Source organism: Heteronotia binoei, chromosome 6 (genome assembly GCF_032191835.1).
Source record: "Heteronotia binoei isolate CCM8104 ecotype False Entrance Well chromosome 6, APGP_CSIRO_Hbin_v1, whole genome shotgun sequence".
Classification (NCBI taxonomy): domain Eukaryota; kingdom Metazoa; phylum Chordata; class Lepidosauria; order Squamata; family Gekkonidae; genus Heteronotia; species Heteronotia binoei.
In genome coordinates this window covers 9,294,876-9,307,722 of record NC_083228.1, presented here as the reverse complement: position 1 = coordinate 9,307,722, position 12,847 = coordinate 9,294,876, and the positions used below count along the sequence as shown (strand labels likewise).

At 46.1% G+C, this 12,847-nt stretch overlaps 1 protein-coding gene across 1 annotated transcript in view; it reads right to left on the bottom strand.

Annotated features, from left to right (window-relative positions):
• Positions 1–12,847, bottom strand: part of RET (ret proto-oncogene) — a 209,657-nt gene that overhangs the window by 114,974 nt on the left and 81,836 nt on the right. The window contains exon 4 of the mRNA XM_060242607.1: positions 1,356–1,604. Coding sequence (XP_060098590.1) covers positions 1,356–1,604 — 249 coding nt within the window. The remainder of the gene's footprint in view (positions 1–1,355; positions 1,605–12,847) is intronic.

The following is a 12,847-nucleotide window of genomic DNA, read 5'->3' as shown; positions in this document are numbered from 1 at the left end:
ATGCACGCACATACATTGTTAAGCACACCAAGTGCTCTGCACGTACTTCTGTTCATTGTTGCAAGTTGTGCCAGTCTGGATTATGGTGGGTAAATAGTGATGGCCCTGTATTATCTGTTTTGGGGTGGAGGGGAAGGCTTCCTTCTTGTGTTAGATTTCTACCCTGTGGTGGGTGAGAGCTGTTGAAGGGAAACCAAGCTGATAACAGTCTAATGCTATGAGCCCCCAAAGAAGGTGCCCCATCCTTCATTGTTTCCAGTGGAGGGAAGGCATTTAAAAGGTGTGCGGTCCCTTTAAACAGACGGGCATTTTGGGGCGGACGGGAGATGTCCCAAATCGGGATGGCTCAAAAAGAGCCATCCTGTAGCTTCCACACACTCCCCCACAAACTTTCCCCATCCGGTCCACGGGGCGACATGGGCATGTTCAGACGGCTGTTGCACACCATTCCTGTCACTCAACTTCCCCATACATTTTCAGTAGTCATGAGTGCTGAATTTTTTTTTTTTTAAAAGCCAGATGCGACTTGGGGCAGCTTGGCGGTTTCACAGCGCCAAATCGCCTTGCTTGCGCCCTTCCACCTCCAGACGCCAAGGCGCGACTGGCGTGCGACTCAAAAAATTGCTACCACTTCGTAAGCGGTAGATTTTGGAGTCACACTGCGGAGGCTGGAAGACGGGGGTGACGACAGGATGAGGACGGGCAACAGATGCTTGTGGGTGGAAGGATTTTTTGGGTCGATTTCAGAGATATCTCTGAGTTGGCCCGAAGTGCCAGTCTGTAATCACCCTACATTGGAGAGCCAGTTTGGTGTAGTGGTGGAGTGTGCAGACTCTTATCTGGGAGAACCGGGTTTGATTCCCCACTCCTCCACTTGCACCTGCTGGAATGGCCTTGGGTCAGCCATAGCTCTCGCAAAGTTGTCCTTGAAAGGGCAGCTGCTGTGAGAGCCCTCTCCAGCCCCACCCACCTCACAGGGTGCCTGTTGTGGTAGAGGAAGGTAAAGGAGTTTGTGAGCTGCTCTGAGATTCAGAGTGGAGGGCAGGATATAAATCCAATGCCTTATTATTATTACTACTACGTTGTAATACATAATGAAATAATTATACAACTCACGGCCCGGTTGCTAGCAGGCCATGGACTGGGACCGGTCCATGTCCCGGGTTTGGGGTCCCCTGATCCAGAGGTGCTGATAACTGTGTGTCAGTCTGAGCTGATTCTCTGATTGTAACAAATCATGCTGTGAAGTCATACTGCATCACTGTGATCCCGCCCCTCCCCCTCAGTTGGAAGCTAAGGCCAACCTTATACACTGTTTCCGCCACCACAGCAAGGACTTCATCGGTGTGACTTACATATTTTATCCAAGTCTTTCTCCAGGCTCCTGTTGAGGAAGAGAAGTCCAGTATTCTCTTGGATTTGAAACCAGAGGTTTTTATGAATACCATCTCTCTGGATAGCAAGATTGGGGCAGACTCCAAAGTGGATCTCCTCCTCTTCCGAGTCTCTCAAGGCATGGACGCGCAGAATGGGTGTCCCGGCCGGCTGATCGATGTAGACGTTCTCCTGATACTCCTTCTTGGGGAAGTAGAATCCCAAGGCAACTGGATAGGAAAGAGCGATTAACTGAAGTTATTGAAAGATGCATGATACCTGGTCAGACATACTCAGCGATGTGCTTTGGGAAAGGCCCCAGGGTGTTTTGGTCTGGATTATGCTAACTGGACCAGCTCTACAGGTCAGAAAAAGCCAAACCAACTAGTGCTAACTGGAGCATAGATCTTTTCTTTTCTTACCACTGAGAATAAGTTCATGGTAAAGCTAAAAACAGAAAGCTGGAATCACATCTGGCGCAGCCCAAAACAAGAGACAGAGTATTACTTCAAAGAATTTTAAAATGATGCAGGAACCAAATTATTAAGACCACCACCATTCCCCCTCCCAACCCTCCTCCCTCCGCCACTGTTTTCATAAAATATGAAAAGAGAGACCGTCAACGTGCACAAGGTAACCTGCCAAGATGGTTCTTCAAAAGGGCAAGGGAAAGGAAACTGCATTTTCTACTGATCACTTCACATATAGGTACACCTAATATTTAAAACCTGCTGTACTGAAATACAGACACAGGGCTTTCCTACATTCTTGCTTTCCTAACTCACTTGTGCGTTCTGTCGCTGCAGGATTTTTTTTGTTTTGTGCACATGTGTTCTCCCTCTGAGGCAGAAGACATCTCTGTGGGCAATTCCTTCGCTCTATCAGGCTGGCGGGAAAACTTTTTCCTCTTCCTGTTGGCACCTTCGGAATGACCCTTGCCCTCAGTTCTCTTCCTGCCTCAGAGGCACAAGCAGCTCTGTTCTGCCTATTTCTTTCCTTTTCTCTTCCTAACGTCTATTTCGTCACATTTCTTGTTAATTTCCCTCTTAATACTTACTCTAGTCCCCCTCCTTCTTCCTTTCCTCTTCTGAGGAGCCGGAGTTTGTTTTTGAGTGCGCCTGCCTTTTTTTCGCACTCCTTTAACGGCGGTGCAGGAGCACTCCGACAATTTTTCTTCGGAGGAGGAGGAGATGGAGGTGGGCACCGCATTGGCAGCCGCAGTGACTTTTTCGGGCGGGGCCGAGCAACCTTCGTGGTTGGATCGTACCGTCCGTTCCACCCAGTATTTCCTTCAAATTTATATTTAGACACTCTCCAGCTTTTACAATTGTTGTATAGACAGCTGCAGTTGGAGCCTCACAGATCAACAGTCTTCCATTAGGGGTTACCCTTTGTCAGATTCAAAATGTCTCTGTGCCAAGACTTGTATCAACAGTTGTTACTTTTATATAGTTTTTTTTCCCCCCTTTTGTTACAATATCCACAAAGACATGGCTGACGTGAGCCTATCCAGACTATGATCCCGACACCCAGCAATAAAGTCTGCACAAATCACGAATCACAAAATTTCCATCTAGGGAATGAATGGTTGTGTGGCTATGGATGCAGTCAGTTCCACCTGATACCCACAACCTGATAAACACCGACAAGAGGCCCGCAGGATATGACTCGCCACATCAAGTATGGAAGACGGCTAATAGAATACAAATCAGGCTTTGGCCATTGCACAGACCTGTTGTTTAAATGGGGCAAAATGCCAGGGCCCCAATGCGATTGTGATGCAGCCAGCCAAACTATTTCCCATCTGTCACAGGAACGTGAGCATCGTGCTTTCTAGGGAGACGTGGCAGAGCTCTTTCAAACTCTCCCCAGTTGTGACTAAGTGGGCTGAAAATGTCAACATTTGTATTCAGCAATGCAGACATTAATTTTATGTGCCATATGATAAATAAATAGATCACCCAATGGGTCTGCAGACCTTTTGTATCAACTTGGTTCTGTATTTTATATTCTCATACGTTTCCTGCTTGTAACTGTGCTGCATGACAGATAAAGAAACGCCATAATTGTCAATCATAACTGGTAGAATTCTAGCAGGAGCGCCTTTGCATATTAGGCCACACATCCCTGATGTAGCCAATCCTCCAAGAACATTTTCATCAGCTGTTTAAAAAGAGCCTGAAAGAGAACTGATACCCCCAAAAGAGGACACATCCTCTAAAAAGAGGACATCTGAATATATTTCCAGTCCAGATACTGAGGAAATACTCCTCGGAAGGCGGTGGGCTCTCCTTCCTTGGAGGTTTTTAAAACAGAGGCTAGATGGCCATCTGACAGCAATGAAGATCCTGTGAATTTGGGGTAGGTATTTGTGAGTTTCCTGTATTGTGCAGGGGGTTGGACTAGATGACCCTGGAGGTCCCTTCCAACTCTATGATTCTATTCTATGATTCTATTAGGAAGAACTTCCTGACCGTTAGAGTGGTTCCTCAGTGGAACAGGCTTCCTCCTTGGGAGGTGGTGGACTCTCCTTCCTTGGAGGTTTTTAAACAGAGGCTAGATGGCCATCTGACAGCAATGAAGATCCTGTGAATTTGGGGTAGGTATTTGTGAGTTTCCTGCATTGTGCAGGGGGTTGGACTAGATGACCCTGGAGGTCCCTTCCAACTCTATGATTCTATTCTATGATTCTATTAGGAAGAACTTCCTGACCGTTAGAGTGGTTCCTCAGTGGAACAGGCTTCCTCCTTGGGAGGTGGTGGACTCTCCTTCCTTGGAGGTTTTTAAACAGAGGCTAGATGGCCATCTGACAGCAATGAAGATCCTGTGAATTTGGGGTAGGTATTTGTGAGTTTCCTGCATTGTGCAGGGGGTTGGACTAGATGACCCTGGAGGTCCCTTCCAACTCTATGATTCTATGAAATGTGCCTGCACACAAAAACTCAACCATTGAACATACTTTTGTTGGACTTAAAGGTGTCCCTGGACTCAAAATCTGTTCTACTGCTTCAGACCAACATGGCTCTATCTTCAAAGAGGCCATCTGGTAACCCTATTTTGCAAACCACCTGGATCTATCTTCAAAGAGGCCATCTGGTAACCCTATTTTGCAAACTTGCTTGAAAAAATGATTAGGGACTGTTGTGTCGGTCACTACTACTGTGCCGTGCGTAGGTTACTTAAAGCAATATCCTCTTTATGGAATTTCCGTCCCTTTTAATGTGTCATGAGAATCATTATGCCATGCTTCAATTCTTTCTGGTGATTCCAGACTTCTAAAATCCTATTCATCGGTCATTAAATGTCTCATTCTGGCAACTGCACTGTCTCACTCGGTGCAACCTGCCCTGAATTCCTGTGAGAAAGGCAGACTATTAAAAATGTAAATCAGGGGCACTGAGCCTATTTGTTATGAGGGCCGGATCTGACATAAACGGGACCTTGTTGGACCGGGCCATCATGTCATAAAATGTAATGTCAGGTAACAGAGATATAAATTTTACAAAGCACGCAAGCATCATTAAAGATTTTTATTTTTTTAAAAAAAAACTTAAAATAAATCATGCTTATAACATTAGCACTCATCAGTCTTAAAGGTGCTTTCTTTGTATCTCTCCTGTGCAATCCAGAGAATTGGGCAAAGGAACCTCTGGATCTTTCCCTCCCTTCCCAGGGGACCAGGAAGGGGAGGAGCCTCAGCCAACAGAAGGAAGAGGGGTTTGGCTCAGTAGCTCTGCTATGCAATTGAGAGAGCCTGGAAAAGCAAGCAAGGTTTTCCTCCTCCCCTTCCTCTCCAAGGGAGAAGCTCAACCAATGGAGAAAAAACAGAGGCTTTGCTCTGTAGCTCTTGTGCGATTGAGCAAGCCTGGCAAAGCAAGCTGAGATGTGGAAGGAAGCAAGAGAGAGGAAGAAGGAAGCAGATGACAAACAGTTGCTCATGGGCCTGATTCGGCTCACGGGCCGCATGTTTGTCACCCCTGAGTAAATAAATGGAATACAAATAAATATGGAGAATTGGCCCATTGCTAAAAAAGATCCATGGGAATACCGTAAATTGCAGACCCATGTTTCCATTTGGAAACATTACAAAACCCTCTTAAAACATGAATCATGACATCACTAGATTCCGTGATGGGCTCTGACTTCATGATTTACAGCTGCTTATTTGTCCTACACGTATTGTTCATTAAACTAATAATCTGGGAGTGAAGTAATAAAGCAGGTGAACATTTACGGATAATTTCTCATCGAACAGATGGGCGCCTCACAGCTTTCTTAAGCCGCAAAATGAAAAGGAACTGCGACAGAGAAAGCAGACTTGCTCCTCACCCGTGAGAGATAATGAATTCATTATCGACGTTTTATTTTGTATCTTTACCAAATGTGTTGTCCGTGACACGTATTAAGACATAAATCCTCTCTAAGTGTGTCATTCTTTTTACAAAAACTCACTTAAGTAATGACATAAATAAATGTACAGATCATGAGCACAGCTCTGCCAATCCTCCCTTCCAGTTTCCACGCATGGACTCCCTCACAGAACATGTATACGGTCGCTACCTCACTTTTCTCCTTCAAAACCCTCCACAGAATAATCCTTTTGGTCAAAGAGTTTGGTTGAACCCCTTAAATCCTCTTCCTCAACGGTAACCAATCTTAAATTAATGAAATGACACTGGCTTAACACCACCTTTTGATAAATGAGATACCTAAAATAAAAGTCCTTGCCTCCCCCTTCCACCAAAGCCATTCCCACCATCCGTTTTGACAATTATTTATAAATTTCTGTAGCACTGTCTACCTCCAAGACTGCCTTTCCGAATATGAGCCTCAGAGAGCACTCCAATCAAGTTCACAAAATCTCCTCATGATCCCTGGGCCAAAAGAAGCTCAGCTATCCGCCACTAGAACCAGAGCCTTTTTGGTGGCATCCCCTGCTCTGTGGAACGCACTTCACGAAAACATCAGGGCCCTGCGGGACTTGCCACAATTCTGCAGGGCCTCCAAGACAGAATTGTTTAAACTGGCGTTTAATATCTAACAGGGAGGTGACCACTGTTCCACCATCTCACAGCATTGAAATTTGAACTCATCCCAGCATAAATGCAGAGCACCGAATAACATCTAACAACATCATTATAGGTAGCGCTAAATAAAAAACAATAATGACACCATCTTGGATTGTAGGGATTGTAATCTGAAATTGTAGGAAACCAAATGTGGTTATTTTAATGATTTTACTGTGAATTTATTATTAACACTATGTTGTTTCAACTGCTGTTAGTCGCCCTGAGCCTGTCAGGGGAGGGCGGGATACAACTGGAGAGCCAGTTTGGTGTCGTGGTTAAGTGTGCGGACTCTTATCTGGGAGAACCGGGTTTGATTCCCCACTCCTCCACTTGCACCTGCTAGCATGGCCTTGGGTCAGCCATAGCTCTGGCAGAGGTTGTCCTTGAAAGGGCAGCTGCTGTGAGAGCCGTCTCCAGCCCCACCCACCTCACAGGGTGTCTGTTGTGGGGGAGGAAGGGGAAGGAGATGGTGAGCCGCTCTGAGACTCTTCGGAGTGGAGGGAGGGATATAAATCCAATATCTTCATCTACCTCACAGGGTGTCTGTTGTGGGGGAGGAAGGGAAAGGAGATTGTGAGCCACTCTGAGACTCTTCGGAGTGGAGGGCGGGATATAAATCCAATATCTTCATCTACCTCACAGGGTGTCTGTTGTGGGGGAGGAAGGGAAAGGAGATGGTGAGCCGCTCTGAGACTCTTCGGAGTGGAGGGCGGGATATAAATCCAATATCTTCATCTTCAAATAAAATAAAATAAAAACAAAATATTCAAAGTGCTTAAAACCTATTATCCAATTAATAGACCAATACTATGATGCTATATTAAGGTTGCCAACCTCCAGGTAATTCCTGGAGATTATCTAGAATGTCAACTGATCTCCAGATAGATCCAGGTGGGCAGCCGTGTTGGTCTGAAGCAGCAGAACAAAGTTTGGGCTCAGTGGCACCTTTAAGGCCAACAAAGTATTTGTCGCGGCTAGCACAGATGCTCATACTCTGGGGTCATGTAATGCAGTATTTAATTTAATTTTGTCTCAAGGCGCACATGTCTGGATAACCTTTGGTCTAGTGTCCTGCACAATTCTCCAACCCTTCTTGAATGGACCCTTTCAGTGTCCTCTTTTTCCTCAGTGTTTTCTTGATTCTGGACCTCTCGACTGATATTTCTCTGGTGTTTTCTTCACACTCCTCCTCGATCCTCTCCGGTCGGCTTCCCCTCTCGCTTTGCCCACCAACCTCTACCTGTCTTTCCTCTCCACTTAAATCCGGTCTCCCTTCACTTCTGACCTGCCCCCCCCCCCCCTTCAAGTTGCTGCGCACCTTTCCACAGTTTTATTCAAGATATAAGCTTTCATACGCATGCACACTTCTTCAGATGAAAGATCTGTTCCTCTGGATAAAAACAGCTGTTTTGGAGGGTGGCCTCTATGGCATTATATCTCACTGAACTTCCTCCCCTTCCCGAACCCTGAGTTTCCCAGCCCCACAATTTCCAGGAATCTCCCATCCTATAGTTGGTAACTCTACCCCATATTACAGACAGAAAATCTGCAGCTTTCCTTGGGCCACCGTAGTGGCTGAGGTGACTTTAGGAATAGCAATCACCCAGATCACAGTCGCTTTAAAGCAGGGATGTCAAACTCATTTGTTATGGGGGACAGATCTGACATAAATGAGACCTTGTCGGGCCACGCCATGTGTGTCATAAAATGTAATGCTAGGTAGCGGAGATATAAACATTACAAAAGACACAAACACAAAGACTCTTTCCTTCCTTCCCTAGGGGACCAGGACTGGGGGGAGCTTCAGCCACTAAAAGGAAGAGAGGCTTGGTTCAGTAGCTCTGCTGTGAGATTGAGAGAGCCTGGCAAAGCAAGCTATTCCTCCCCTTTCCTCTCCAAGGGAGGAGCCTCAGCCAATGGAGAAAACAGAGGCTTCGCTCTGTACCTCTTGTGCGATTGAGCAAGCCTGGCAAAGCAAGAGAGAGGAAGAAGGAAGCAGATGACAGTCAGTTGCTTGGGGGCATGATAGGAGCCCTCTGGCGGCCTGGCTTGGCCCCTGGGCCACATGTTTGACACCCCTGCTTTTAAGTATTTATATCCTGAGCTCCAGAGTCAATCATCAAAAATGTTTAGTTCTATCAATCCAGGTATGTAAAAGCGGACTTTCCTGACTCTTTGTTGGCCTCTGGCTCTGAAATCTGATGTAGCTGGATAAAAATATGATGTAGCTGGATAATATATAGTTGGATAATATGATGCAGTTGGATAAAAATATGGAGCAGAGGTCCATCAGTGGCTATTAGCCACAGTATATGTGTGTGTGTGTATATATATATATATATGGCCACTGCGTGACACAGAGTGTTGGACTGGAGGGGCCATTGGCCTGATCCAACATGGGTTCTCTTATGTTCATAGTTTGGCCACCTAACTGTATTTATTTTATTTATTTATTTACTTTAAATTTCTATCCCGCCCTCTCCGCAAGCGGACTCAGGGCAGCTAACAGCATTCATATTTACAATCATAAAACTAATAACCATTTACTAACTGTAAAGAGTTGCTGACTTCTAGTCAAAGGTTTCCCTTCATTAGGTACTACAACGGAGTCCCCAACCTTTTTGAGCCTGTGGGCGGGCACCATTATCATTTGGACACAAGACGGTGGGTGCAATCACAAAATGGCTGGTATAGAAGGTGGAGCCAAGCACAAAATGTCAGGGAACAAGGTTATAGATGACCTATAGCATTTCTTCGACATTTCAGGCAAAAGCTCTGGGTAGTCCAGTGTTCCCTCGAAGCTGAGTGGCCTCAGAACAAACTACTTTATGCCGTAACTCACAACGTTCAATGCCAGTAGTTCACAAAGTAGAATTTTTGCTCACAAGACTCTACAGCTCAGAGGGGGCATAATTTGTAAGATGCCTTTTAAATCAGAACCCTGCTGGGCAAAACTCCCCCTCCCAACTAGCCCTGCCCGTTTCCTAAAGCAGGGGTGTCAAACTTGCGGCCTGTGGGCCAGATCAGGCCCCCAGAGGGCTCCTGTCAGGCCCAAAACAAGTCTGCTTCCTTCTTCCTCGCTCTTGCTTCTTTCTGCATCACAGCTTGCTCTGTTTGGTGTAGTGGTTAAGTGTGCGGACTCTTATCTGGGAGAACCGGGTTTGATTCCCCACTCCTCCACTTGCACCTGCTGGAATGGCCTTGGGTCAGCCATAGCTCTGGCAGAGGTTGTCCTTGAAAGGGCAGCTGCTGTGAGAGCCCTCTCCAGCCCCACCCACCTCACAGGGTGTCTGTTGTGGGGGAGGAAGGGAAAGGAGATTGTGAGCCGCTCTGAGACTCTTCGGAGTGGAGGGCGGGATATAAATCCAATATCTTCTTCTTCTTCTTCTCTGCCAGGGTTTTTCAACTACACAGAAGCTACAGAGCAAAGCCTCCATTTCTCCCATTGGCTGAGGCTCCTCTCTTGGGGAGGAAGTCCGCGGCGGGGGGAAGAAGAGCTTGATTTGATACTGACCACAATATTGCAAGAGTGCTAAAATTTAAGCATGGTTTATTTTAGTTTTTTAAAAATATATATCTTTAATTGTATTTGTCTGTGTCCTTTTTAAAGTTTTTAAGTTTATATCTCCACTACCTAGCATTACATTTTACGAAACACACGGCCCAGCCTAACAGGGTCTCATTTATGTCATATTTGACCCTCATAATAAGTTCGACACCCCTGTTCTAAAGGTGGGCTCCACGTTGGGGACTGCTGTATTATAGATTTTAAATAACATAATCTCAAAATTCCTTATACTAAACTTTGGGGTACTCTCAGATAGTAGCATTGTATTTAAAAGGGCCAAACGGGGCTCCACCATGTGGACGGGAAAATTCAATTTCTCATTCCCAGCAAGTTACAGCATCTGACTGAAAACAGGCCAGGCTATTAAAAACAATTATATACCTATCAATTTCAACCGTCAAGCTAAGCCTTCGTTTAGATAGAGGAGATAATGATGTAGCCAGACAAACATGGACACTTGCTATTAATAATATGCTATTTGCGGGTGAGCACAGGTTTCAGCAATCAATTAGGATGGGAGGAGGGAAGGGGGTGCAGATTTTAAAATAGTTACCTTTTATTAATGATGACTGACAACAAGGTTTGATGGCAAATATTCAACTACCTGCTTGTTTTACCTTCCGAGCATCAAATCACAAAGTAGACGGGCATAAGTAGTTGATGGGCTCAGAAGGAAATCTGCACAGAATCAATTCCATCTGCGCTTTTGACAGGCCATGTAAAAAAAAGAAAGAGCAGAACCTATAGACCTTCAACCAAAACCTCACTCTCCAAGAAAAGTGACACACATTGCTAGACGTGTAGACATGAAATGCTTTAATGCTTTGTTCCTCAGTATGCTGCCTGCATTGAAGTAATTCAACTCATGTAGTCAGAGGTCGTTTTGTAGAAAAATAGGTGGTGGAGCTCATCCAGGGATTGTTATGCAGCTGCATCTACTATTCAATGGACAAGGTGGGGAGGAGAAGAGGGGCCATCAGAAAGGTTCAGGAGCTGCACTCCTGGGAGCTCCTGCTGAATCCAAGGCCTGTGTAGAGTTAGAGATATGTTGCATTTGTGGCCAGCAGGGCTTTTTCCATAGTGGGACCTCCTTTGCATCTTAGGCCACACACCCCTGATGTAGCCAATCCTCCAAGAGCTTGCAGGGCTCTTCATACAGGGCCTACTGTAAGCTCCAGAAGAATTGGCTACATCGGGGGGTGGGGGGGTGGCCTAATATGCAAAGGAGGTCCTACTACAGAAAAAAAGCCCTGGTGGGCAGTATATGAAATTCTCATCCCAAAAGCTCCGTTGCAGCTGATGTAGCCACACAGTAGTTTCATAATAGCATATTTGGGTGGGTAGCCATTTTGGTCTGAAGCAACAGAATGAAGCTTGAGTCCAGAAGCACCTTTAAGACCAATAGGGCTGCCAAGTCCCTGGGCCGGGCAGGGGTTCTCCCGCCCTGGAGGTTCCCAACCCGCCGGCCCACACTGGACCGGCAGGGGAAACCTCCCCCGACGTCTCCGGTGCAATGATGTCACCCGCAAGTGACGTCATTGCACTGGTGACATCGCGCGCCAGCTGCTCTAGACATTTCCAGGAAAACCATTCCCGGATGCTCCAGCAATTTGGGAGAGAAAACTCTACCATAGAGTTTTCCCTCCCAAATTCCTAGACCGTCTGGGAAAACCATAGAGTTTTCCTGGAAACGCCTAGAGCAGCCAGCGCGTGACATTGCCAGTGTGATGATGACGTCACTTGCGGGTGACATCATTGTGAAGCGCGCACAAAAAAAGTCCTCCACCGAAGGCAGCAGGGGACTCGGCAACCCTAAAGACCAATCAAGTTTATTCTGGGTATAAGCTTTCATGCGCATGCCCACTTCTTCAGACCCGAATAGAACTTCCCGAATAGCTGATGCTAAGCAGAGGCAACCCCAAAAGCAAAAACAGATCCCAGATTTTTAATCCAGATTTTTTTTTGTTTCACATTAAAGCAACTGCACATCTCTGTCATTCTTCCCACTGGGCATGCATCCAGAAAAAAAGTAGGTACGTGTGACTGATAAGGCTGGAAGGAATTAAGGACGTTGACATCAGCTTCAAGAAAACTGTATGGGTGGCTATTTAACAAAACCTTTTAAAGAGCTTTCAGCTCTTCAAATACACAGAATTATAAACTCTATGTTGGCTCAGAAAGCTGCAGAGTCCATGCGGCATAGTGAATAGAGTCAGACTAGGATCTGGGAGACCTGGGTTCGAATCCCCACTCTGCTACGGAAGCTTGCTGAGTGACCTTGGGACAGGCATATGTTCTCAGCCTCACCCACCTCACAGGGTTCTTCTTGTTGGGTACAGTAACTCTGCATGCTAGATGTTTAGCCTGGAGAGGAGGCGGCTGAGAGGTGATATGATCACCATCTTCAAGTCCTTGAAAGGCTGTCATATAGAGGATGGTGGGGAATTGTTTTCTGTGGCCCCAGAAAGTAGGACTAGGACCAGGAATGGTTGAAATTAAATCGAAAGAGTTTCTGGCTCAACATTAGGAAAAACTTCCTGACCGTTAGAGCGGTTCCTCAGTGGAACAGGCTTCCTCGGGAGGTGGTGGGCTCTCTTTCCTTGGAGGTTTTTTAAATAGAGGCGAGAAGAAAAAGAAGACTGCAGATTTATACCCCGCCCTTCTCTCTGAATCGGAGACTCAGAGCGGCTTACAATCTCCTATATCTTCTCCCCCCCCCCCCAACAGACACCCTGTGAGGTGGGTGGGGCTGAAAGGACTCTCACAGCAGCTGCCCATTCAAGGACAACTCCTACAAGAGCTATGGCTAACCCAAGGCCATTCCAGAAGCCGTAAG